Source organism: Gymnoscopelus microlampas (genome assembly GCF_963454915.1).
Source record: "Gymnoscopelus microlampas genome assembly, chromosome: 18".
Taxonomy (NCBI): Eukaryota; Metazoa; Chordata; class Actinopteri; order Myctophiformes; family Myctophidae; genus Gymnoscopelus; species Gymnoscopelus microlampas.
Genome location: NC_139955.1, coordinates 27,099,599 through 27,126,348, shown reverse-complemented (window position 1 = coordinate 27,126,348; position 26,750 = coordinate 27,099,599). Strand labels below are relative to the sequence as shown.

Below are 26,750 nucleotides of genomic sequence, written 5' to 3'. Positions count from 1 at the left end.
GAACATGTCGGGTGCAGTATAGTGAATGGTTATACGCCCCCCCAAACTGGATATGTTTCTCATGTTTATCAAATGCAAACTAGAAAACGTGATCCTCGTACAGGTCTCTGCCAGGTCAGGTAGGTTATTGTGGCCTCCTGGTGGCGCTATAATAGGCCAATGTAAAAAGGGTGCTATTTCTTCTTAGGCCTTTCACGGCAATCGGACACTGCACTGCATTCATGATTTGAGGCATTTTGTACCAAAAATGTGCTTTGATAAATTAGACCTGCTGGTGGTGTTATAACAGGCCAATGTGAGGTAACATTTTTTCCTCGGCCTATCGCACTGAAATCGCACGCTAAGTTCATGATTTGAGTAATTTTGTTCAAAACGGACCTATCCTGTACAACTTTGGAAGCCAATGTTAGCCAATTAGGATGTAATATGAGTCAGCCTCCTGGTGCTCTAAAAGGTTGATGTGAAAAATGCAGGTCAAAGGTTTTTCCTTGGCCTCTAGGGAGTGTTCCTGCAAAGTTTCAAGCAGATCATGCAGTTATAGGTAAAACCGCAAATCGGCCTGTTATAGTGCCACCATGAGGCTGATTTGAAAATTGTCAAGTGGCATTTCTTCCATGGCCTAGTGGGGATGTGCGTGCAAAATGTCACGGAAATCGCATGCTGCGTTTGTGATTTGAGGCATTATTTTCAAAACAAACCAATCCTGCAAACTTTAGAAGCCAATTTTAGCCAATCAGGATGGAATATGGAACATTGGACAGTTCCGTGTTGATCACATGACTATAGAGATACTGTGTACCGATTTGCATGATGTTTTGACAAAATCTGTAGAGGAGTAATATGAATAAATGTGTTTTGCAAAAACTGGCCTCCTGGTGGCGTAATAACAGGCCAATCTGAGAAATTCGGGGCAGAAGTTCGGCTTTGGCATCCAGGGAGTGTGTGTGCACAGTTTCACAGCGACCGGGCCAACGGTGGCGGAGATTAGCTGTTCACAGACACACGGACGGACGGACAGGGAGCAAAACACAGTCAAAACACCTTCGGCCTGGCGGAGACAACAACCTCTGCTATATGGAAGGAACTTAATGGTTTATCAGTCAGGGTATCGCAGGGACAGCTTTTAGAAAAGACTGTCATTTGTGCATCAGGCCCTAAAATGAACTGTAGCTGCCCTTGGTGCTGAAGCCCCATATGCATGCGTAGCTGTCCCTGGTGCTGAAACCCCATATGACATATGTAGCTGTCCCTGGTGCTGAAACGCAATGTGAGTGATTTGACCATAGACTGGGCTCAGTTTTCAGTATCATCGCTTTAATTGCAGTTCAGTGCTCCATATCCGGAAAACCATTCCTCAATGTATTTACAAGACATCAATTAAGATGGGACATTGTGCCATTCTGGTGAAAAACGGTACATGTTTGTTGTTGGACCCAAAATGAGTATAAGTTTTATTCCGGGGAATACTTTAGTGGTCTCTGGCTGCAGGTAGTGGGTGTCTGGACCCATTCAATTAGACTCTATTTGAATATTACTTTACTATTATTAGAGTAATGTTCATATAAAATAATTTAAAATAAGATCATATACTGTAGTGGAAAAATACTTTACCAAATCTAATATAAGGTGCAATACACTTAACGTTTTTTGGCTGTGCAACCATCTTCATAGCCTATACAGTTGTGGCGGTGGCAGTAGGCCTATACACAGCCGTAAAAGTAGTTCAGTGCTGAATATCAAACATAATTTTGCTGTCTCTCCTCTTCCATGTGATTGCTCCATATCAAAGTAGATATAAATGTTGCCATTGAAGTGTCCGATCGATGGTCATGATCTTGCAACTTTTGAAATAGTTAAATTTTTCACATAGTGGGAGTAGGGTCTTCTGTGGTGGAATTTGCCGTTGCATTGAAGTTCATCATTAAGTTCATATTGTATACTCTTCAATTAGGTATAGTATCATATAGTTTTGTTTCTTTTTCTATCTCTGGTGTGTAGACCTCATTTGGCGTGGCAATTTTAACTTTTTAATCCGACTTCTGATTGCGCTGATCTCATTTGTCGATGCATTACATAAAGAATGACACTCGGGTATACGGTATATTCTTACTTTACCATTCAGAAGTAAGTACCTTTAATATGTCAACCTTTAGGTTTCAGAGACTGTTGTTGCAACATTGCTCAGTCCCAAGCCGTCACCCGTTTGCCGTCTTGGGTGTTTTTGGAAGATGATTATAATATGTAATATATCATTTTGTATTCAAACATGCTTTATCATAGGCTAAATATATGTGTTTTATTATATTTGACATCACAGGGACAGGGTGTATTTAAGTTGTAAATGTACTTTTACACGGATTATTTGAAGGGGAAAAGCATGTTAGTTTTCTGTCGCGTGGTGTCAGTGTAGCTCCAATGGTTTTTCGTTGTGTTTCATTGTTAAGCCCTTCCCTCAGCCAGTTAGATATTTCAGCAGTCGTAGAATCATTCACGAGTTAACGCGCTTTTACGACAAAGCTGGGTCACATTGCTTTCCTATCCGCCTGGAGCAGAGCGCACCTTTTTTTATCCAGGAATGTGACGTGGTGTATTCTTGATTTGTTATTCTAGCTGGTGGACCCTTAATTCGTTATAATTGCACGCCATGGAACAAAGCGGACACCAGGCATGGCGGAAACGATCGTGGTGGGGCATCTTCATGGTTGCTTCTGTTGTGTTTTGGAGTAGCGTTTCAGCTCAGATCAGATATTCCATATCCGAAGAAGTGAAAGAAGGAACTGTTGTTGGCAATATAGCGAAGGATTTGGGATTAGATAAGAGCACACTGAAAGAGAGAGGATATCGTATTGTCTATGGCTCGACAAAACCCCTGTTCCAGGTAAATCAAGACAATGGCACCCTTTATGTAAACCAGAATATTGACAGAGAACAGGTGTGTGAACGAAGCAGCGCTTGTTTGATCGATTTGAAAACTGTGTTAGAGAACCCGCTGGAAATACATTACGTGGCAGTGGAGGTGCTAGATGTCAACGACCACTCTCCCATCTTTCCCGAGATTGAAACGGGTTTGGAGATTTCCGAGTCTGCATTACCAGGAGCAAGGTTTCAGTTGCAAGCTGCGCGTGACGCTGATAGTGGGCAATTATCGGTGCAGCAGTATAAGTTGAGTCACAATGACAATTTTCGTTTGGAGGTTAAAGATCGCGGGGAGGACCGTAAAACGCCTAGTCTAATCCTACAAAAGCCACTAGACAGGGAATCTGTCAGTAGCCATACGTTATTGCTCACAGCTATTGATGGAGGCAAGCCTCCCCGATCTGGAGAAATGAAAATTCATATAAACGTATCTGATGTTAACGATAACCCTCCAGTTTTTACCAAAGATTCTTACTCGGTACAGTTAAACGAAAACTCCGCTTTAGGTACAAGTGTTGTGCAAGTCACTGCAACAGATTTGGATGAAGGCCCAAATGGTGAAGTTGTATATTCTTTTGGTAATGACGTGGACAGAAAAACGCGTGCACGTTTTGATTTAAATCCCTTGACAGGAGAAATTACGGTGGCAGGCGTCTTAGATTTTGAAGAAAGAAAGATATATGAAATTGACATCCGAGCTTCCGACAAGGGCCCGGCAATACTGACAACGGACAAAAGTCTTATTATCAAGATCATTGATGTTAACGATAATGCACCCGAAATTGAAGTGACATCTTTTTCTCGTGCTCTCCCAGAAGATTCAAAACCAGGAACCACAGTTGCACTAATTAATATAAAAGACTCTGACTCTGGTCTCAATGGAAAGATTTTGTGTTTCATAAATCAGGACGTTCCTTTTACACTCACCCCATCTTTACAGAATGACATGTACTCTCTAGTTACGAAATCGCTATTGGACAGAGAGCAACAATCTAAATACGATGTTACCATAGTAGCCAAAGATGCAGGGGAACCATCACTGTCATCTGAAAAGACTATCACTGTTATTATATCTGATATCAATGACAATAATCCGGAGTTTTTACTGAACCCCTATATTTTCTATGTTATAGAGAACAATACTCCAGGAGCCTCTGTTTTTTCAGTAAAGGCCTTTGATCGTGACGACGGGGATAATGCTCTTATTTCTTATTATATTCCGAGAGATGGAGCCAACGAGAAATTCGTAACATTCTTAAATATCAATCCAGAAAATGGTGCGATAATGGCGCTTAAAAGCTTTGACTATGAAACATTGAAAACATTCAAATTCAATGTTATGACTACAGACTCTGGAACTCCATCGCTAAGCAGCAATGTCACAGTGAACGTGTTCATTCTGGATCAGAACGACAACGCTCCAGTCATCTTGTATCCAGTCAGTGCTAACGGTACTGCTGAAGGTGTGGAGGAGATTCCTCGTAACGTGAACCCTGGACATTTGGTGGCTAAAGTTGGAGCCTATGATGCTGATATAGGATATAATGGCTGGTTATTATATTCCCTACAAGAAGTTACTGACCACAGTCTGTTTGGTTTGGACCGCTATACAGGACAGATAAGAACGCTTCGTTCATTCACAGAGACAGATGAGGCGGAACATAAACTGGTCATACTGGTAAAAGACAATGGAAACGTTTCTCTCTCAGCAACAGCTACTGTGATTGTCAAGGTTGTGGAGCCTAAAGAGGCTTTTGCAGCTTCTGATGTTAAAAGTGTATCAAAAGATGAAGAGGACAACAATTTGGCTTTTTACCTTATTATAACTTTGGCCTCAGTTTCAGTACTTTTTATCATCAGTATCATTATGCTGATTACAATGCAGTGCTCCAAACAAACAGATTATTCATCCAAGTATTTACAAGAAACAAATTACGACGGGACGCTGTGCCACAGCATCCAATACAGATCTGGAGACAGACGGTACATGTTAGTTGGACCCAGAATGAGTATTGGTTCTACTATAGTTCCAGGCAGCAATGGGAATACTCTAGTAGTCTCTGACAGGAGGCGTACATCTGGAGAGGTAAGATTGATTGTTTATTATATTGATGGTCATTGAAAGCATTTGCTGCTATTTCTCTGTATGGCTCTCTATAACGTGCACATTGGAAAGCAGAATACATAGGCTACTTAACATGCTTTAAAAAAAAATATATATATATATATTTTTGTTGCTATTTCTGCCTTTTATTGATATATATATAAATAGACAGGAATGGGGAGAGAGAGATGGGGAGTGACACGCAGCAAAGGTCGTCAGGCTCGGGATTCGAACCGGCGACATTGCAGCCTAGGTGACCGGACCTCAAGGGCAGCAGTCCGAGCCACTTAACATGCTTTTGAGAAGAGAAATGGGGATCCCTTGGATTTGACAAACAAACTGGCTCTCAGACAGAAAAACTGGTTCAACTCTGGCACCAACTCTTTGCTGGTATAGAACATGGTCTCTAGAGACTAGAACCAGGATTTGAGAGTTTGTCCTCCACGAGGTTTCACTTTTAAAATAGAACATAATAACATTTGAAACTAAAGTAGTACTTTTTTTTGTGGGTTTCTTGTCTGTCAGGTTACCCTGTGCAATGTGTCACTGTCCACGGTGTTAAGATCTATTGGAGCCAGCGCTGAAGTTGAACTGATCATTTAGTGGTGTACCGATTCATTGGAAATGCTGGTGGTGGCTCACTGTAGCCTAATCCTTTAAATGTTAAGTTCTGTCGTGGTAATACGTATGGTGATATTGCATAATCCTATAGAATTATTCGAGTTGTTGAGTACCAATTGTATAACTATTTTTTAAAACAATTGCCTGCAATGTGATTCAGGATTCAGGGTGTCAGTGTACTTGCAGAATAACGACACAGAAGCTTTCGTCATTGGCAGCACTTGGTTCCACCCCTTGGTATTTTAGCATATCTACAAATCTGCACAGCGTGCAGCGAGCTCGTGTTTGTCTAAATATTTACCAGCATATGTCGCTTATGCGAGTAATGAGGCAATACTTTGTTTTTAAAAATGAAGGATGAAGTTTACTTCGGAATGCTCTTGTAGTTCTTTGCGATTTTTATTTTATTTTATCGTTGATCATGGAACAAAGAGGACGCAATGCACGGGGGAAGCAACAATGGTGGATTTATTTCGCGATTGCTGTGTTTCTTTTAAGGAATAGAGCACTGGCTCAGATAAGATATTCAATCTCTGAAGAGGTCAAAGAAGGAACCTTTGTTGGAAATCTAGCCAAGGATTTAGGGTTGGACCTTGTCGGTTTGAATGGAAGGGGATTTAGAATTGTGTCTACCTCCAACGATCCAATGTTCCAAGTTAGTCGGGATGATGGAGTTCTATTCGTGAACAAAAAAGTGGACAGAGAGGAGATATGCGAACGGAGCACCGTGTGTGTTGTCAACTTGAAAACCGTATTGGAGAATCCCCTCGAGATCCATTATGTTGCCGTGGAGGTGCTAGACGTAAACGACCATTCCCCCAGCTTCCCGGAGAAAGAGAGATGCTTAGAAATATCTGAGTCCACCATACCAGGGACACGATTTCAGCTGAAAGCTGCAAGCGACTCTGATCGTGGTATATTTTCTGTCCAGCAGTATAGGCTCAGTCAGAACGAATATTTCCGTTTGGAAGTCAAAGATAAAGGAGAATATGGGAAAATACCAATTTTAGCGTTGCAAAAGTCATTAGATAGAGAGGCTATTAGAAGTCTCACGTTAATACTCACCGCTACTGATGGAGGTAAACCACCAAGATCAGGTAACACAAAAATAATTGTTGACGTATTAGACGTCAATGATAATGCTCCTGTTTTCTCCAAAGAGGTTTATTCAGTGCAACTTAACGAAAATGCTGACATAGGTACGTATGTGATTCAAGTAAATGCAACAGATTTGGATGAGGGTCTCAATGGAGAGGTAATATATTCATTTGGGAACAGCATGAATGAAAGATTATTCAAACTGTTTGATATAAACCCAGTTACAGGTGAAATTGTTGTGAAGGGTCTTATTGATTATGAGCAAAGAGACAACTATGAAATAGAAATTCAAGCTTCAGACAAAGGCGTTGCCCCGCTTGTCACAGAGAAGACCGTAATCATAAAGATAGTTGACGTCAATGACAATGCACCTGTGATAGAAGTGACCTCATTTTCAAGCGCCATATCTGAAGATTCTAGACCTGGAACTACAGTGGCCCTTATTAGTGTCAGTGATCTAGACTCGGGTCCCAATGGAAAGGTTGTTTGTTCTATAAGCGAGGATGTTAATTTTGCTTTAACACCATCCTTGCAAGACAATATGTATTCATTAATAACCAAGTTACCTCTGGATAGAGAGAAACAGACTAGATATGACATAACTATAATAGCCAAGGACGCTGGCCAACCAGTGCTATCATCTGAAAAGACGATAAGTGTTATTGTGTCAGATGTTAATGACAACAGTCCAGAGTTTTCACTGAGTCCCTATACTTTCTATGTTAGTGAGAACAATGCTCCAGGAGCATCATTATTTTCTGTAAGGGCGTCTGATGATGACGAGGGAGATAATGCCCTTATTTTATATCATATTCAAAGAAATGGAGGAGCTGACAATAAAGAAGCATCATTTCTAAATATTAATCCAGAGAGTGGCGATATTATGGGGCTGAAAAACTTTGACTTTGAAACTTTGAAAACATTTCAGTTCCAAGTTGTTGCCACAGACGCTGGAACCCCACCACTTAGCAGCAACATCACAGTGAGCGTGTTCATTCTGGATCAGAACGACAACGCTCCAGTCATCCTTTATCCAGCCAGTGCTAACGGTACTGCTGAAGGTGTGGAGGAGATTCCCCGTAATGTGAACGCAGGACAGTTGGTGACTAAAGTGAGAGCCTATGATGCTGATGTAGGATATAATGGCTGGTTATTATATTCACTACAGGAAGTTACTGACCACAGTCTGTTTGGTTTGGACCGCTATACAGGACAGATAAGAACACTTCGTTCATTCACAGAGACAGACGAGGCTGAACATAAACTGGTCATTCTGGTAAAAGACAATGGAAACGTTTCACTCTCTGCAATAGCTACTGTGATTGTCAAAGTTGTGGAACCCAAAGAGGCTTTTGCAGCTTCTGATGTTAAAAGTACAATAAAACAGGAGGAGGAGAATAATGGGACATTTTATCTGATCGTAACTTTGGGTTCAGTTTCAACCCTTTTCCTGATTAGTATCATCGTGTTGATTGTAATGCAGTGCTCCAAACCCGCGGACTATACCTCCAAATATTTACAAGAAACAAATTACGACGGAACATTGTGCCACAGCATCCAATACAGATCTGGAGACAGAAGGTACATGTTAGTTGGACCCAGAATGAGTATTGGTTCTACTATAGCTCCTGCAAGCAATGGGAATACTCTAGTGGTCTCTGACAGGAGGCCTTCATCTGGAGAGGTAAGAGGGTTGACGTGTTTGAATGACTAACACAAACCTACAACTCATAACGAGAATTATGTTTAATTAAAATATCTAATGATGATAATACTAATAATAATCCTTTAGCTGCCCGTATTCTGCTAAGCAACATTTTAAATGTGTCAACAACCAAAAACTTAGAGCTTTCAATTGAAATGAACTCTCCGCCGCAAATGTGTTATGTTAAGGGTTATTTGTTGAGTTGCTTGATTCAATATCTAGATATTTGATATTCATTTTAGCAGACCCCCCTCCTATTGACCATTTTAGACTAATTGAAAACACTCCCTGGGTCTGGTGTCTTTCTATTGTGTGAGGGGAGTGGACTGTGCTTTTTCAAATGCTTTTTCATTTATTTTATTGCATTATTTGATGTATTCTTTTTCACCTTCATTTTCTTTCTTTTTTTTAAGGAAAAATGAATAATAATTCAAAGAAAACACGCCCCCTCACGCAAGGACATATCAGTCACCAGCACCATGCAGGGACGTGTGTTTGTAAATAGGCTAGTGTGGTTAAAAGGGAGTTTGAAGTTCAACGGGTTTATATAAGGGGCGTGTCTAATCAAATGAATTTTAAATATCTAAATATTGAATCAAGCCACATAAAAACAAATGTTTGAGGTGCACACAAAAGCCAGTAGGCGTTAAAATTACACAAGAACTTAAAAAAAAGGGAAATACCCCTTTAAATCTCTCAAACAGGAGTTCTCGCTCTCCATGGTGCTGAATTTGAATTCACACAACCCGTGCTGTGGTGTCGCGGCTTGAGAGTGAGAATATGTTGATTCACATTTTGCAATCATCTGACAAACGTTTTCATGTATTTCAGACTATTTGTTTAATTTTGATTTGAAGTTTTTGTTTCCTTTTGTTCCCCCAGTTGGCTGGTCAATGTTTCAGTGTGTTTAGAATGATTAACGAATTGCTTATAATGCAATCTTCAGATGATTAGATTAGAGGTTCATGTTGTAGCCTACTGCTCCTGTACTGAGTTGTAAGATCGCATGGTGTCAGTGTGCGCTGCAGAAAATGATTCAGAAATTCCTTTTCATGATAGGATCTTGGATCCACCCCTCAGTGGCTTTAGTAGCCTATGCGCAGGAACATTTTACATAATTCCCAAGCATTTCTGAGAATGTTTTTGCGTAAGTGGGGATAATGAACATTGACATTTATGAGTATGTTGGATGGAGTAAACGTCATTAAGCTGTCATCGTTGTTCTGGAGGATTACGTACATTTATTTTTGCTTCATCATGGAACAAAGAGGACGCGAGGCATGGAGGGGCCGACGGCGGTGGTTTGGTTTCCTGGTTGCTTTGCTTCTTTTGTGCAGCGTGGCCTCAGCGCAAATAAGATATTCAGTATCAGAGGAAGCGAAAGAAGGAACAGTCGTTGGGAATATAGCAAAAGATTTGGGCTTGGATAAGAACACACTGAAAGAAAGGAGGTATCGAATTGTTTCTGGCTCTACTGATTCTCTTTTCCATGTGAATCAGAACGATGGTATCTTATATGTAAACAGAAAGATAGACAGAGAAGAGGTATGTGAGCGGAGCAGTGCATGTTTGATCAGTCTGAAAACCGTGCTTGAAACCCCCTTAGAAATCCATTACGTGGAAGTCGAAGTTGTGGATATAAACGATCATTCTCCCACTTTCCCCGAGACAGAGAAAGTGTTAGAAATGTCGGAGTCGGCTTTACCAGGAACACGATTTCAGTTGCAAGCCGCACGCGACCCAGATGGTGATCAGTTTTCAGTACAACAGTATAGACTGAGCACCAACGACCACTTCCGTTTGGAAGTGAAGGATAAGGGAGAAGATGGAAAGATTCCCATACTAGTGTTGCAAAAGGCTTTAGACAGGGAGACTGTGGGGAGCCACTCATTGGTGCTAACTGCCTTAGATGGTGGAAAACCTCCAAAATCGGTTAATATGAATATCATAGTAGATGTACTTGATGTAAATGACAACATTCCCGTGTTTTCTAAAGATGTTTATTCTGTGCTATTGAATGAGAATGTTCCAGTTGGTACAACTGTCATACAAGTCAATGCTACTGATTTGGATGATGGTCCAAATGGAGAGGTAGTTTACTCATTTAGCAACAGTGTTAATAATAGATTATTTAAGCTGTTTGGAATCAACCAATCAACAGGCGAAATTATTGTGAAGGACCTTATAGATTATGAGCAGAAGGACAGATATGAAATTGAAATCCAAGCATCAGATAAAGGCCTTGCTCCACTAACAACAGAAAAAAGTGTAATTATTAAGATAGTTGATAGGAATGACAATCCTCCTGAAATTGAAGTGACATCATTTTCCAACGCCATATCTGAACAGTCCAGACCTGGTACCACAGTTGCCCATATTAGTGCCAGTGATCTGGATTCTGGCCTCAATGGAAAAGTTACTTGTTCTATACGGGAGGACGTTCCATTTTCTTTATCACAATCTTTAAAAGATAATATGTATTCTTTAATAACCCAATCACCCCTCGATAGGGAAACACAGTCTCAATATGACGTAACTATTATTGCCAAGGACGGGGGTCAACCGTCATTATCATCTGAAAAGACAGTCACCGTTATTGTATCAGATGTAAATGATAACGTCCCCGAGTTTTCCATGAACCCCTATACTTTTTATATCACTGAGAACAATGCTCCAGGTGCCTCTTTATTTTCAGTCAGGGCCACTGACCGTGATGAGAATGAAAATGCCAGGATTTTATACAATATATTTAGGAATGGGACAAACAATAATGCATTGACATCATTTTTAAACATAAATTCAGAAAATGGGAATATATTGGCATTAAAAAGTTTTGACTTTGAAACTCTAAAGACTTTTAAATTTCAAGTTGTTGCCACGGACTCTGGAACTCCACCACTGAATAGCAACGTCACAGTGAACGTGTTCATTCTGGATCAGAACGACAATGCTCCAGTCATCTTGTATCCAGTCAGTGCTAACGGTACTGCTGAAGGTGTGGAGGAGATTCCTCGTAATGTGAACCCAGGACATTTGGTGGCTAAAGTTCGAGCCTATGATGCTGATATAGGATATAATGGCTGGTTATTATATTCACTACAGGAAGTTACTGACCACAGTCTGTTTGGTTTGGACCGCTATACAGGACAGCTAAGAACGCTTCGTTCATTCACAGAGACAGACGAAGCTGAACATAAACTGGTCATACTTGTCAAAGACAATGGAAATGTTTCACTCTCAGCAACAGCTACTGTGACTGTCAAGGTTGTGGAGCCTAAAGAGGCTTTTGCAGCTTCTGATGTTAAAAGTGTATCAAAAGATGAAGAGGACAACAATTTGGCTTTTTACCTGATTATAACTTTGGGATCAGTTTCAGTACTTTTCATCATCAGTATCATAGTGCTGATTATAATGCAGTGCTCCAAACAAGCAGATTATTCATCCAAATATTTACAAGAAACAAATTATGATGGAACTCTGTGCCACAGCATCCAGTACAGATCTGGAGACAGACGATACATGTTAGTTGGACCCAGAATGAGTATTGGTTCTACTATAGTTCCAGGCAGCAATGGGGATACTTTAGTTGTGTCTGACAGGAGGCGCACATCTGGAGAGGTAAGATTGACTGCTTATTATATTGATGTCAATGAAAGTTTTTGCTCCTATTTTATGGCTCTCTATAATTTGAACATCGGCAGAATACATATGGCTTAACATGCTTTTGAGAAGAGAAAAGGGGAATCCCTCTCATCTGGATTTGACAACAAACCGGCTCTCAGACAGAAAACAAGAATTAATTGGATAACATAATATCCAATGGAGAGTTTGTGACACGTTGTGGGCGTGTAGATCTGCTTTTTCCCCCAAAAATTGACAAAATGTGAAAAACGTGGAATGTTTTTGCAAACATTTTTAGACCACAAATGTTATATGATGGTGGTTGGACATGGACATACAGTCAGTGGAAAAAGCAAAAAGTTAGGCCTACTGCGCACATAACAGTCCTTCACATAATATACATTGACCTACTGTAGTGTGCACATAACACTATAACTAGCAAGGTTTGTAGTAGTTCAGGTGACACCTTGTCAAAACAATAACTATACAGAAAAAATCACACCCAGTGTGAAGTGGGCGGTGTGGTCACAGTGGTCATCACAGTGATGGAAGTGATTCACTTAAAAAAAGAACATAAGTGTTTTTTTTAATTGCATAGTCCTATTTATAGGGCTATGCACATGTGTCATGTGTTTCTAGGTAATCACAGTCCTGAATAGAGTCATGGTGGCCAATCACGGTGCAGGGTTAGGGGGGTACACTGGTGGCCAATCACAGCGCAGGGTTGGGGGGGTGCAATTTGGATCGATGTCCAAACCTCACATATAGGGGCGGTTGCACCACCCAAAAAGCAACACATCACATTATGTGGAAACACGATTGCATCATCCGTCACCAGCGTCATGGCTGAACTTCAACCTGGTTTTTGAACTTTCTTCATTACAACCCATATACATCTACAAAAACGTTTAAGTTTCAAATATAAAGTGCTTAACTCATGGCCATGAATGTTACAATTATATACGGGTCGTCAGAAGTACCCGTGTCTTCCGTATTGTTCAATGAAAAGCATTCTAATTCGATCAGTGGCCTCTTTTTCCGAATTTTCTCCATGATTTCAACGAAGTGACCTTAGCGGTTATGAGGTGTATTGCACGTTGATACATTGTAACTATATGAGGAAATGGCCGTTAATTGGATTAAAATGCTTTTTATTGAACAACACGGAATAAACAGATATTATTGAGGAACCGTACATAATTATAACGTCCGTGGCCATGAGTTAAGTACTTTATATTTGAAATTTGAACGTTTATGTAGATGTAAGACTATAAATGGAAAAAGTGCAAACACCAGGTTGAAGTTCATGCATGACACACACACACACACGAGAAAATTGCTGCGGGGGAGGGGCTAGCATGTTGTGGAGCTAGATTCTATAGCCCGAAGTGACAGTCATGGGTTTGATTGGTTGTTGTTGGTTGTCAGGGCAATATCACAACCAATCGGTGGACGGCCAACCAATGCTGACGCTTTCCGGACCCTTTTTCCCACACACAGACCGTTCTTTACCAAACCAGGCCCCTTTTTCACCATAGCCACGCCCACCTATATAGCCTTTGAGGAGTGCACGCCCAGATTCCAATCATTCCACAAAGCTGTGTGTAGGAGTTTGGTTGTCCCAAACTCAAAAAGGGTCAACTCTGGCTGGCACCAACCCTTTGCTGGTCTAGAACAAGATTAGAACCAAGTTTTGAGAGTCTGTCCTCCACGAGGTTTCACTTTTAAAATAGAACATTTACTAACATTGGAAACTAGTCCTTGTCATGTAAGTAGTAAAAATGTATGTCTGTTGTCAGGTTTCCCTGTGCAGTGTGTCACTGTCCATGGTGCTAAAATCTATTCGTATCAGTGCTGAAATTGAACTGATAAATTAGTGGTGTACTGATGCTTTGGGAAGGCTGGTGGCTCACTGTAGCCTAATCATTCTTATTTTGAAGTTATGTCGTGGTAATACGCATGGCTCCGTTTTATATTCCTTTAGAATTATTTCCACAGACTCTGAAACCACACCTTATTTAGCAGCAACGTCACAGTTAACGTGTTTATTCTGGATCAGAACGACAATGTTCCAGTCATCCTATATCCAGTCAGTGCTAACGGTACTGCTGAAGGTGTGGAGGAGATTCCTCGTTATGTGAACGCAGGACATTTGGAGGCTAAAGTGAGAGCCTATATGAGGCTGGTGTAGGATGTAACATCTGGTTATTATATTCAATACAGAAAGTTACTGACCAGTGACCACAGTCTGTTTGGTTTGGACTGACTTCGTTCATTTACAGACACAGACGAGGCTGAACGTAAACTGGTCATACTGGTAAAAAGACACTGGAAACGTTTCTCTCTCAGCAACAGCTACTGTGATTGTCAAGGTTGTGGAGCCTAAAGAGGCTTTTGCAGCTTCTGATGTTAAAAGTGCAATAAAAGACGAGGAGGAAAATAAGGTGACATTTTATCTCATTATAACTTTGGGTTCAGTTTCAACACCTTTCCTGATTAGTATTTTCGTGTTGACTTTAATGCAGTGCTCCAAACTCGCGGACTATACCTCCAACTATTTACAAGGAAAAATCAGGATGGAACACTGTGCCACCACAGCATCCAGTGCAGATCTGGAGACAGAAGGTACATGTTGGACTCTAGAATGAGTATCGGTTGTACTATAGCTTCTGGCATCAATGGGATTACTCTAGTGGTCTCTGACGCAGGAGGCCTTAATCTGGAGAGGTTGACGTATTTTAATGTTGATGTGCTCTAACATGAACACCACAACTAACAACCTTGTTTTGTAATAATTATGCATTTATTCTGCTAAGCAACAATATCAATATGTCAACAACCAACAACTTACAACTTTCCATTGAAAATAACTCTCCCCAGCAAATGTGTTATGGTAAAGGGGTATCTTTTTTTTAAAAAGTTGCTTGATTCAATATTTAAATATTTGATATTCATTTAATCATACACACCCCCTCCTATTAACTATTATAGACTCATTGAAGACATATTTCCCTTTTACTGATTTTGTCCTTCTAATGTGTTTTTTAATAGCCTTTTCATTAATTTCATTTTATTATTTTATATTGTGTTTATCATTTTCATTTTTTTAATGGAAAAGGTAATAATAAAAAAATAAAACACAGCCCCCTCACTCAAGGACATCATCAATCACCAGAACAATGCTGGGACAAGTGATTTCAAATAGTGTAATGCGTTAAAATTGAATTTTGAGTTCAATGGGTTAAAATAGGAGGGCGTGTCTGATAACATGAATATCAAACATCTAAATATTGAATCAAGCAACTTAAACACTTTCTGGGATGCACACAAAAGCCAGAGTAGACGTTAATATGATCCCAGAAGTATTTTAAATGGAATGCAGGCATTTTAAATGTCTCTCAAGCAGGAGATGTCACTCTCCATGGTGCTGAAATTGTATTTACGCAATCCGTGTTGCGGCTTGATAATGAGAATTGTGTTGATTCACTGTGTGATCATTTGACAAACATTTCATGTATTTCGGACTATTTATTTACTTTTGATTTGTATGGTTGTTGTTGTTTTTTGTTCAGTTGGATGGTCAACGTTTCAGTGTGTTTGGGATGAATTGCTTATAACATTATCTTGATGATTAAATTAGAGTTTGTTAGACTTTCTGATATTCTTCTAAAATGCTCATGTACTTGGTTGTGAGATCGCATGGTGTCAGTGTGCTCCGAAGAAAATGATTCAGAAAGTCCTTGGGTCCACCCCTTCAGTGGCTTTGGTAGCCTATGCGCAGGAAGATTTGTCATAATTTCTAAGCATGTCTAACGATGTTTTTTTGCGTAAGTGAGGATTATGAATATTGACCTTTATGAGTATGTAGGATGAAATATTGTTCATTAAGCTGTCATAGGTCTTTGTGAGGATTACATACATTTGCTTCCTTCATCATGGAACAAAGAGGACGCGAAGCACGGAGGGGCCAACGGCGGTGGTTTGCTTTCCTGGTTGCTTTGCTTCTATTTTGCAGCGTGGCCTCAGCGCAAATAAGATATTCGGTACCAGAGGAAGCTAAAGAAGGAACAGTCGTTGGGAATATAGCAAAAGATTTGGGCTTGGATAAGAGCACACTGAAAGAAAGGAGGTATCGAATTGTTTCTGGCTCTACTGATCCGCTTTTCCGTGTGAATCAGAACGATGGTATCTTATACGTAAACAGAAAGATAGACAGGGAAGAGGTCTGTGAGCGGAGCAGCGCATGTTTGATCAGTCTGAAAACCGTACTTGAAACTCCCTTAGAAATCCATTACGTGGAAGTCGAAGTTGTGGATATAAACGACCATTCTCCAACTTTCCCGGAGACAGAAAAAGTGTTAGAAATGTCAGAGTCCACTTTACCAGGAACACGATTTCAGTTGCAAGCCGCACGCGACCCAGATGGTGATCAGTTTTCTGTACAACAGTATAGACTGAACCACAACGAGCACTTCCGTTTGGAAGTGAAGGACAAGGGAGAAGATGGAAAAATCCCCATACTAGTGTTGCAAAAGGCTTTAGACAGGGAGACTACGGGCAGCCACGCATTGGTGCTAACTGCCTTTGATGGCGGAAAACCACCAAAGTCGGGTAATATGAATATTAGAGTAGATGTACTTGATATAAATGACAACGCACCTGTGTTTTCTAAAGATGTTTACTCTGTGCTACTGAATGAGAATGTTCCAGTTGGTACAACTGTCATACAAGTTAATGCAACTGATTTGGATGATGGAACAAACGGAGAGGTGGTTTACTCATTTGGCAATAGTGTAAACAATAGATTATTCAAGCTGTTTGAAATTAACCAATTAACAGGCGAAATTATTGTAAAAGACGTAATAGATTATGAGCAAAAGGACAGATATGAAATTGAAATTCAGGCCTCAGACAAAGGTACCGCCCCACTTGTTATAGAGAAAAGTGTAATAATAAAGATAGTTGATATTAATGACAATGCACCTGAAATTGAAGTGACCTCATTTTCCAACGCCATATCTGAACAGTCCAGACCTGGTACCACAGTTGCTCTTATTAGTGTCAGTGATTTGGATTCTGGCCTCAATGGGAAAGTTATTTGTTCTATACGGGAGGACGTGCCATTTGCATTATCGCAATCTTTAAAAGATAATATGTATTCTTTAACAACCAAATCACCCCTCGATAGGGAAAAACAGTTTCAATATGACATAACTCTCATCGCTAGGGACGCTGGTCAACCGTCATTATCATCTGAAAAGACAGTCACCGTTATTGTATCAGATGTAAATGATAACGTCCCTGAGTTTTCCATCAACCCCTATACTTTTTATATCACTGAGAACAATGCTCCAGGTGCCTCCTTATTTTCAGTCAGGGCCACTGATCGTGATGAGAATGAAAATGCCAGGATTGTATACAATGTGTTTAGGAATGGCACAGACAATAATGCATTGACATCATTTTTAAACATAAATTCAGAAAATGGGAATATATTGGCATTAAAAAGTTTTGACTTTGAAACTCTAAAGACTTTTCAATTCAAAATTGTTGCTACGGACTCTGGAACTCCACCACTAAGCAGCAACGTCACAGTGAACGTGTTCATTCTGGATCAGAACGACAACGCTCCAGTCATCTTGTATCCAGTCAGTGCTAATGGTACTGCTGAAGGTGTGGAGGAGATTCCTCGTAATGTGAACCCAGGATATTTGGTGGCTAAAGTGAGAGCCTATGATGCTGATATAGGATATAATGGCTGGTTATTATATTCACTACAGGAAGTTACTGACCACAGTCTGTTTGGTTTGGACCGCTATACAGGACAGATAAGAACACTTCGTTCATTCACAGAGACAGATGAGGCTGAACATAAACTGGTCTTATTGGTCAAAGACAATGGAAACGTTTCACTCTCAGCAACAGCTACCGTGACTGTCAAGGTTGTGGAGCCCAAAGAGGCTTTTGCAGCTTCTGATGTTAAAAGTGTATCAAAAGATGAAGAGGACAACAATTTGGCTTTTTACCTGATTATAACTTTGGGCTCAGTTTCAGTACTTTTTATCATCAGTATCATTGTGCTGATTATAATGCAGTGCTCCAAACAAGCAGATTATTCATCCAAATATTTACAAGAAACAAATTACGATGGAACACTGTGCCACAGCATCCAGTACAGATCTGGAGACAGAAGATACATGTTAGTTGGACCCAGGATGAGTATTGGTTCCACTATAGCTCCTGGCAGTAATGGGAATACTCTAGTGGTCTCTGACCGGCGACGTACATCTGGAGAGGTAAGATATAGGCACTTGCATGGAACTCTTCCATTTCGAAGTTGTCACGTTTTGGAATACCTATAAGGGTTTTAAACTTTGAAGTGCAATATCTTGAATACAATTGATTCCTTTTGTTAAACTGTTGTAATTCTTAGTTTTCTGACACTGTCGGCATGCAGTGACGGTGCAAGCGTTTACGACCATTCCCAAAAGCATTCCGTGAACCTACAGTAGGCTATATCATGCAATATAACGTTGGCCCGCACGGTGTCAGCGCACAAATAGTAGGCTACGTCGCCTGTCAGGAGAGTTGCCAAGTCCGCTTTATCATATTGCGACGACGTGCTTGTTCTTGTTCTTGTTGTTGTTTTTCCTCTGCAGAGTCGAAGCTTAATAGCAGCCACATCTATTCATTATGTTGTTGCAAGAATGAACATACTGCTACTTCTCTCTTTGGGCACGCAGAGCAACGTGTCCCATTTACAACACACACTGCACTCATACTGACAACACAACACACCTGTTCCTTATTGTCTCTCTCTACTCTCTAATCAAACCCCTCCACTCTCTTAAAGAGCCCATGGTGAATTATGCCCCAAGACAGTCACGACTATGTTGACCATCTCGGCAAATTAATTATCTTTTTGATCTTTTTGTAATGAAGGACTAACATGCACTTGACCAGTGTGTTGCAACGAGAGCTCACTCTTTTGGCTTGTTTTCGTAGACCTGGTTGCTTTTTTCTCTCACGCGACCTGGCAACACTCAGTAAAACCAGCCTCTTGCTTGTTTGGTCTTTCTTGACGTTGGCGAGGAGCTGCATGCGGATTTTTGGTCGGAATTAACATAATGTCTCCTTCTAATAATTGGACAGTTACTGGTTTACTTGCCTGATCTCTGCTTACACAATAGGCATTTCTTGCGGAACCTTAACTTCTGAGATCTTTTTAAAATGGCCCAAAGCAGGTACAACGCATGGTGGGAGCGATTTGTTCCCATCGTGGCTTCACTGGTTCTTTTATGGAATATTTCTTCTGCACAGATACGATATTCTATTTCAGAGGAAACGACGGAGGGTACACTGGTTGGAAATATTGCAAAAGATCTGGGACTGGATCTCAATTCGTTGAAAACTCGGGGATTTCGTATTGTTTCTGGGTCAACCCAGCCCCTGTTACAGGTAAATCAAAACGATGGCATCCTTTATGTAAGCCGGAAGATGGATAGAGAAGAGATATGTGAACGGAGCAGTACGTGTTTGATCAACCTGAAAACCGTGCTCGAGAACCCGCTGGAGATCCATTACGTCGCAGTGGAGGTTATGGATGTGAACGACCATGCTCCCAGCTTCCCAACGAACGAGACACGTTTAGAGATATCCGAGTCTGCTTTACCAGGGGCACGATTCCAACTACAAGGTGCTCGTGACCCAGACAGCGACACGAATTCTATTCAACAGTACAAACTCAGCCACAATGAACACTTTCGCCTCGAAATTAAAGATAGAGGAGAGGATGGGAAAATCCCCATATTACATTTACTTAAACCACTTGACAGAGAAATTGCAAGGAATCATAGATTACTGCTTACAGCCATTGATGGAGGAAAGCCTGCTAAGTCAGGTACCACTGTCATCAACGTAGATGTTGTAGATGTGAATGACAATATGCCTGTTTTCTCTAAAGAATCATATTCTGCGATCCTCACTGAGAATTCACCAATTGGCACAACAGTTATACAAGTAAATGCAACTGATTTAGATGACGGTTTAAACGGGGAGGTAATTTATTCATTTGGTAATAACGTGAATAAGAAAATACATAGCCTGTTTGAGGTAGATGCCAATACAGGTGAAATTATTGTCAAAGGTTTGGTAGATTTTGAAGTGAAAGATCGATATGAAATTGATATTAAAGCCTCTGATAAGGGACCTGTTCCACTGACAACAGATAAAAGTGTGATTATAAAAGTAGTTGACCTCAATGACAATGCCCCTGAGATTGAAGTGACATCCTTTTCAAATTCTTTACCTGAGAACTCCAAACCTGGAACCACTGTAGCATTGATAAGTGTAAATGATATTGACTCAGGTCTCAATGGAAAGGTTATTTGCTTTATAAGTGAGGGAGTGCCTTTTACATTATCACCATCTTCACAAAATAACATGTATTCTGTAGTCACTAAATCCCTGCTGGATAGAGAGCATCTGTCAGAGTATGATGTTACAATAGTGGCTAAAGATGCAGGTGAACCAGCCTTGTCAGCTATGAAGACAATTAGAGTTGTTGTATCAGATGTGAATGATAACAGTCCAGAGTTTTCACTGAGCCCCCATACCTTTTATGTTACTGAGAACAACACTCCAGGAGCCAGAATATTTTCTGTAAGGGCGTCTGATCGTGATGAGGGTGATAATGCTCATATTTCATATCATATTCAGAGAGATGGAGGTATTGACAATAAACTGACATCATTTCTCAATATTAACTCTGAAAATGGTGACATTATGGCACTTAGAAACTTTGACTTTGAAATACTGAAAAAATTCCAATTCCTTGTTTTCGCAAAGGATTCTGGAACTCCATCACTAAGCAGCAATGTCACCGTTAATGTGTTCATTCTGGATCAGAATGACAACGCTCCAGTCATCTTGTATCCAGTCAGTGCTAACGGTACTGCTGAAGGTGTGGAGGAGATTCCCCGTAATGTGAACGCAGGACATTTGGTGGCCAAAGTGAGAGCCTATGATGCTGATATAGGATATAATGGCTGGTTATTATTTTCACTGCAGGAAGTTACTGACCACAGTCTGTTTGCTTTGGACCGCTATACAGGACAGATAAGAACACTTCGCTCATTCACAGAAACAGACGAGGCTGAACATAAACTAGTCATACTAGTAAAAGACAATGGAAACGTTTCACTCTCAGCAACAGCTACTGTGATTGTGAAAGCTGTTGAACCCAAAGAGGCTTTTGCAGCTTCTGATGTTAAAACTGCAGCAAAAGATGAAGAGGAAAACAATGTGGCTTTTTATCTGATCATAACTTTGGGCTCAGTTTCAGTACTTTTTATCATCAGTATCATCGTGCTGATTATAATGCAGTGTTCCAAACCCACAGAATATTCCTCCAAGTATTTGCAAGAGACTAATTATGACGGAACACTGTGCCATAGCATCCAATACAGATCTGGAGACAGACGTTACATGTTAGTTGGACCCAGAATGAGTATAGGTTCTACAATAGTTCCGGGGAGCAATGGGAATACTCTAGTGGTCCCTGACAGGCGTCGTGCATCTGGAGAGGTAAGAAGAATCTTTGAGCAATTGAATATCAGTCAAAATACTTAGTAGTCAGCTTGTCTTTTTTTTGCGTGTGAACTGCATGTATGAAGTGTACAATCAATGCAAAATATTGTACACGTTTGACATGAACAGCATTCATTTTAGCTTGAATGCTTTGTTAACAGTTTGCAGAGGTACGGTTCTACAATGATGCTAAAAGGATCACACAAAAAGGCCTGAGGTCTTGTTTCCATTGTGGTCCTTGTTTATTCAATTCATCAAGACATATAAAGACATACAATACTATACAAGAAATTGTACTAGGAACAGTAAAAGTATACATAGAGAAAAGCATTGGGGGGGGGGGGGTCATTTATTGTGGTTGCTGTCCTTGGTGCTGAAACCCATTGCATGTTAAAGTGGCATTTGGCAAAACTTTACATGAGGAGTGCATAATATTTGATGATGTACAACAAGAAAACATAGACCACTACTGTCTAATCTGAGCTCATATAGGCCTACATACAGTATGTAGGATTGTAGATCCTCGTGATGGACTAAATGACCAAAGTCATTAGACCAACTCATGTTATGTCAAGGTTGATGTAGTTGTTGCTTGATGAATCTATCCCCTTTCCACTTTAATTTAGGCAAATTGAACTTGATGGCCTTGGTTGGTTGTTCATTGTGTGACAAGTCCTCATTGAATATTATCAATTCACTGTCATTAAAGCGGCACTACTGTAGCTTTTTTGTAATGAATGAAATGTATTGGTTTCCAATATGTATGGTAAAGTATGTTAATACATTATAACTTATACAATTGGGGTGGTTGTATTTAGTCACTCTTCAATTGAGACATTTAGATAGTGTCAAAGGTCATGTCTCAGACACAGGATCTGACATGAATTTGTTTTTGACTCAAGATTCAATGTATCCCCTGAGCAGGCTCTATTAGATCAATGGTAAAAATGTCAGCACTTGCGCAGGAAACTGGGGTAGAAGAGGAATGGTACATAGTGCAGCTTTAAGTGGCTCCATAGAAGTAAGCCTTGCCGAGCCCTGAGGCCCATAGGGCAGGAGCCTATGTCCTGTTTCCTTGCGTGAGCAGTGGTGGAAAAAGTACTGAATTTCTTTTACTTAAGTAAAAGTATGAATACTGCAATGTAGAAATACTCTGTTACAAGTTAAAGTCTGGTATTCTTACTTTAGCAAAAGTGTTGGCATCAAAATATACTTAAAGTACCAAAAGTAAAAGTACTCATTATGCAGAATGTCCCATTTCACAAGTTCAAAATGTATAAAAGAATCTTTATATAAAATAGCTGCTAGCTGCTATAAAATAGCTGCTATGTTCAATTGGCCGAAATATATCTAGGGCTGAAGTGGTTATTGTGTTTTGTAATAACTAGAAGCTCGGCCCTGCTACGCAGGGCCTCGCGTCTAGCCCGCCGCCACGCCCACGTAGCGCCCGCGGCCACTTGGCAGCGCATATAAGTGGCATAGCGTCATGAGGGCCAGTGGGGCCGTGGCTCGGTCAGTGAAGAGCCTGTAGCGCGGATGATATGTGGCATAGCGGGGCAGATTTTAAATCTCCAGAGGAAACATCCGTGGGCTACCATTGGTTCAGCGATGTGTGCGGGCGCCCTGCGGGCCCTCCTCCTCCACCAATGTGCAGTATTGAGAGCCCTGACGTCACAACATTTGGAGCGATGGGCACTGCACTCTGGTTGGTTAGGGTACACCTAGGGCCCAGGTAGAACCCAGTTAAAGCCTGCATGGGCAAACCCAGTTAGGACCCGCCTTGGTCCCACATAAACGTGGCTAGTTGGGGCCCACCTAAGGGCCAGGTAGAAGCGACTTATAGCCCGCATGGGCATCGCAGTTAAGACCCACCTCGGCCCGACATAGAATTGCCTAGGTGGGGCCCACCTAAGGGGCAGGTAGAGTCGGTGGGGACCCCCCACAGGCCAATGTTAAAATGGTAGCACTTGTTCCTCAACATAGTGTGAATGTGCGTGCAAAGTTGACCACAATCGGACGCTGCATTCATGATTTGCGGCATTTTGTGCAAACTTTAGATGTGAATCTTAGCCAATCGGGATGGAATATGAAAGATGAAACAGATCCGTCTTGATCACATGACTATAGAGATCATGTGTACCGATTTGCGTGAAATGTAGATAAAATCGGAAGGAGTAATGTAAAGAAATATGTTGTACATAAGGCGGCCTCCGGGTGGAGCTATAAAAGGTAGATGTGAGAAATGCAGGGGAAAGGTTTTTCCTTGACCTCTAGAGAGTGCACATACAAAGTTTTACACAGATTGGTGCAGGTATAGGTAAAAACACAAATCGGACTGTTATAGCGCCACCATGAGGCTGATTAGAAAAATCTCAAGTGGAATTTCTTGCTCGGCATAGTGGGAATGTGGGTGCAAAGTTGCAGGGAAAGTGCATGCTGTGTTCATAATTTGAGGCATTTTGGTCAAAACGGAGCAGTCCTGGAAACTTTGGAAGCCATTTTTAGTCAATCAGGATGGAAAATGAAAAATCTGAAAGAGAGTGTTTTTTTTAATGACTATAGAGATACTGTGTATCGATTTGCGTGATGTTAGGACAAAGTATGTAGCAGTACTGTGAGAAAATGTGTTTTGCAAAAAGCGGCCTCCTGGTGGCACTATAACAGGGCCATGTGAAAGAAATGGGGCAGAGGTTCTGAATTGGCATCCACGGAGTGTGTGTGCACAGTTGCGCTGCGATCAAGCCAACGATGCGGGAGATTAGCTATCCACAGACCGTCGGACGGACAGGGGGTAAAACATACTCTCGTGCCATCCCTTTCGGCCTGGCGGAGACAATAAAAAAGCTAAAGTAAAGGAGAAGACCATTACTGCAACAGAAGTAGTCAACAAACTATACTATGAAACATTGGCCACATTGTCAAATAATTTAAGAAAGAGGCAAACATGTTGAAAATAGCCGATCTACAAGCTTACAATTAGAGCCATATGAAATCCGTGTTAACGGAATCGCGGACGGAATCGCGGAAATGACCAATAAAAATGGAATTGGAATAAAACACGGAATATTGCAGAATTTGGAAAATAAAAAAAAATCGCGGTAAAATATTTTTTTTTACCGCAAATTTTTACAAATCCACGGGACACCACCATTTTGCATGGCCACATCCTACTTTATAAACAGTAAAATCCACGTAGAAATAGTCTTAGAAAGACGATAGAAACAATAATACATGGGCGACGCCATTTTGCGCATGCTCAGACCGAATTAGACCGAATTATTTTGGGAACATTTTTGCGTATAACACAACAAGGGCCATGTATGGACTGTTATATCTTGAACATTTATTCATTTCCACTTACCAGACACTTTTTTTATGGTAAAAATGAGCATAAAAAGCAAAATACAGAATTCAGAAATATTAAAATGGAAAAAACAGAATTTGGGAAAAAATAAAACGGAATTGGGAAAAAAATAAAACGGATTTCATATGGCTCTACTTACAATGCCTCTCAACGTGAGGCGTTGTGAGCTTGTAGATATGCTATTTTCACAATATTGACTTGTGGAACGGAGTCAAACAAAATTGGGGGGGTCCCCAGTTCAAATATGATTATTTGGTAGTAGCAGTAGCCACTGCCCTAATCGGACCGAAATGATGTGAAATTACTACATGACCATAATGCAGCCTAAACGTGCGTTGCACGGGGCGGTCCTGCCATTACGTTAGTTACTGCAGTTGCTGTGGAGCTACACCAGAAGACACACACAACATACACCATCTACAATGGACTAACGGAGCAGCAATAATAACAGTTACCGCACGAACGTGCATTGTTGACAAAGTGATTGCACAGCCGATGCAGGCATGACAACCACGTTAGCGTTAGCTACATGCCAACTATCACAGCGCCCTGTCCGTCGTCGCTGCGACTGACTCTGATGGCTACAGGCATAGATATATAAACACTCCAGCAAGCTCTCTGAGATGCCATTGTCTGGGAACTGCTCTTAGCGTGACACGACCAATGAGAGTGAGCGCTTTCGTTGTTGCTAAGATACGGTGCATGGCACACGGCGTCTCTGCCCCATAGCTTGTAGATCTCTCACACATGATTGGCGTAGGCTGCGTTGCCGTCGACGCTGATTGGCTGCATGTTGCTGTGACGTTGAAATGGGGTGCCAGGTCTGCTTTGTGTGTAAGCGATTTTGGGCTCATTTGGGTGCACTTGTGGGCTCGTTTCCATAGACCACGGCAGCGCTTATTTCTTTCCCGTGACCGATGTGGCGAAAAAGGTGCAAAACGAACCATCCGGAAGTAAATTGCGAGATGAAATATATAGCACATTTTGATTATTAGAAAAGGAGACACATGTGAAGGTGGAAAATGAAAGGTAGGAGATTATATAGTTTTGCATGAGCGATTTTTGTAGCAAGTTGTGAGAGAATTGGGCCACTCCTGTGGGCGGGGGGCTCAATAGAACCATTGGGGTTTGAAAGGAGACGCTCTCTGTTTGAGTGGTGAGATAATCCCCCAAAAAAGTAACTAGTAACCAAAGTTTTCAAATGATTATATTGGAGCAAAAGTACAATATTTGCCACTGAGATGTAGTGGAGTAGAAGTAAAAATATTGAAAATTGGAAATACTCCAGTAAAGTAAAAGTACCTCAAAATTGTATTTAAAGGGCAAGACCACTTTGGTAGAGGTTTGGGTTGTGTAGTTACCTTGCCATGATGTAACTCCAAAGGCGGGCAAGAAATGAAAAATAATTGCTCCACTTATTAGAAATTGATAATTCAAAATATGCTCCTCATTGACTTACATTGTACGGTAAAACAGCCCTCAAAGCCACTCTTTTAGCACATAAATGAACCCAAACATAGCTGATTCAGACAATATAGAGCATCACCCCAGTACTGTTTGTTTTTTTAATAAAAATGTCAACTTCCTGTTGATTTTACTATTTGAAGATCTGGATCCGGATCCGCGGATCCAGTCCAGGTTTTCTACTTATTAACCCATCACCAAACCCAGTACTGAGTTTGGTGATGTTCTATATTGTCTGAATCAACTTTGTTTGCGTTCGTTTATGTGCT

At 40.8% G+C, this 26,750-nt stretch overlaps 4 protein-coding genes across 5 annotated transcripts in view; all 4 read left to right on the top strand.

The window, feature by feature from the left end:
• Positions 1–2,644: 2,644 nt before the first annotated feature.
• Positions 2,645–5,038, top strand: LOC311033984 (protocadherin alpha-7-like; the record flags this gene model as incomplete). Its single annotated transcript, XM_084041722.1, has 1 exon — positions 2,645–5,038. One exon carries the CDS (start codon positions 2,645–2,647, stop codon positions 5,036–5,038), a length of 2,394 nt encoding a protein of 797 aa, XP_083897848.1.
• A 1,882-nt stretch (positions 5,039–6,920) lies between these two features.
• On the top strand, positions 6,921–14,256 carry LOC311033983 (protocadherin beta-7-like; the record flags this gene model as incomplete). Its single annotated transcript, XM_084041721.1, has 3 exons — positions 6,921–7,611; positions 11,248–12,062; positions 14,125–14,256. The coding sequence occupies 3 exons, from the start codon at positions 6,921–6,923 to the stop codon at positions 14,254–14,256; spliced, it is 1,638 nt and encodes a 545-aa protein (XP_083897847.1).
• A 1,744-nt stretch (positions 14,257–16,000) lies between these two features.
• Positions 16,001–18,427, top strand: LOC311033982 (protocadherin alpha-3-like; the record flags this gene model as incomplete). Its single annotated transcript, XM_084041720.1, has 1 exon — positions 16,001–18,427. The coding sequence occupies one exon, from the start codon at positions 16,001–16,003 to the stop codon at positions 18,425–18,427; it is 2,427 nt and encodes an 808-aa protein (XP_083897846.1).
• A 773-nt stretch (positions 18,428–19,200) lies between these two features.
• The window catches only part of LOC311065416 (protocadherin alpha-C2-like), a gene marked incomplete at its 5' end in the record, with an annotated part of 173,695 nt that continues 166,145 nt past the window's right edge, over positions 19,201–26,750 (top strand). For both annotated transcript variants that reach the window (XM_084085746.1, XM_084085744.1), the window contains one exon: positions 19,201–21,650. In XM_084085746.1, the coding sequence (XP_083941872.1) occupies positions 19,296–21,650 (2,355 nt within the window). The remainder of the gene's footprint in view (positions 21,651–26,750) is intronic.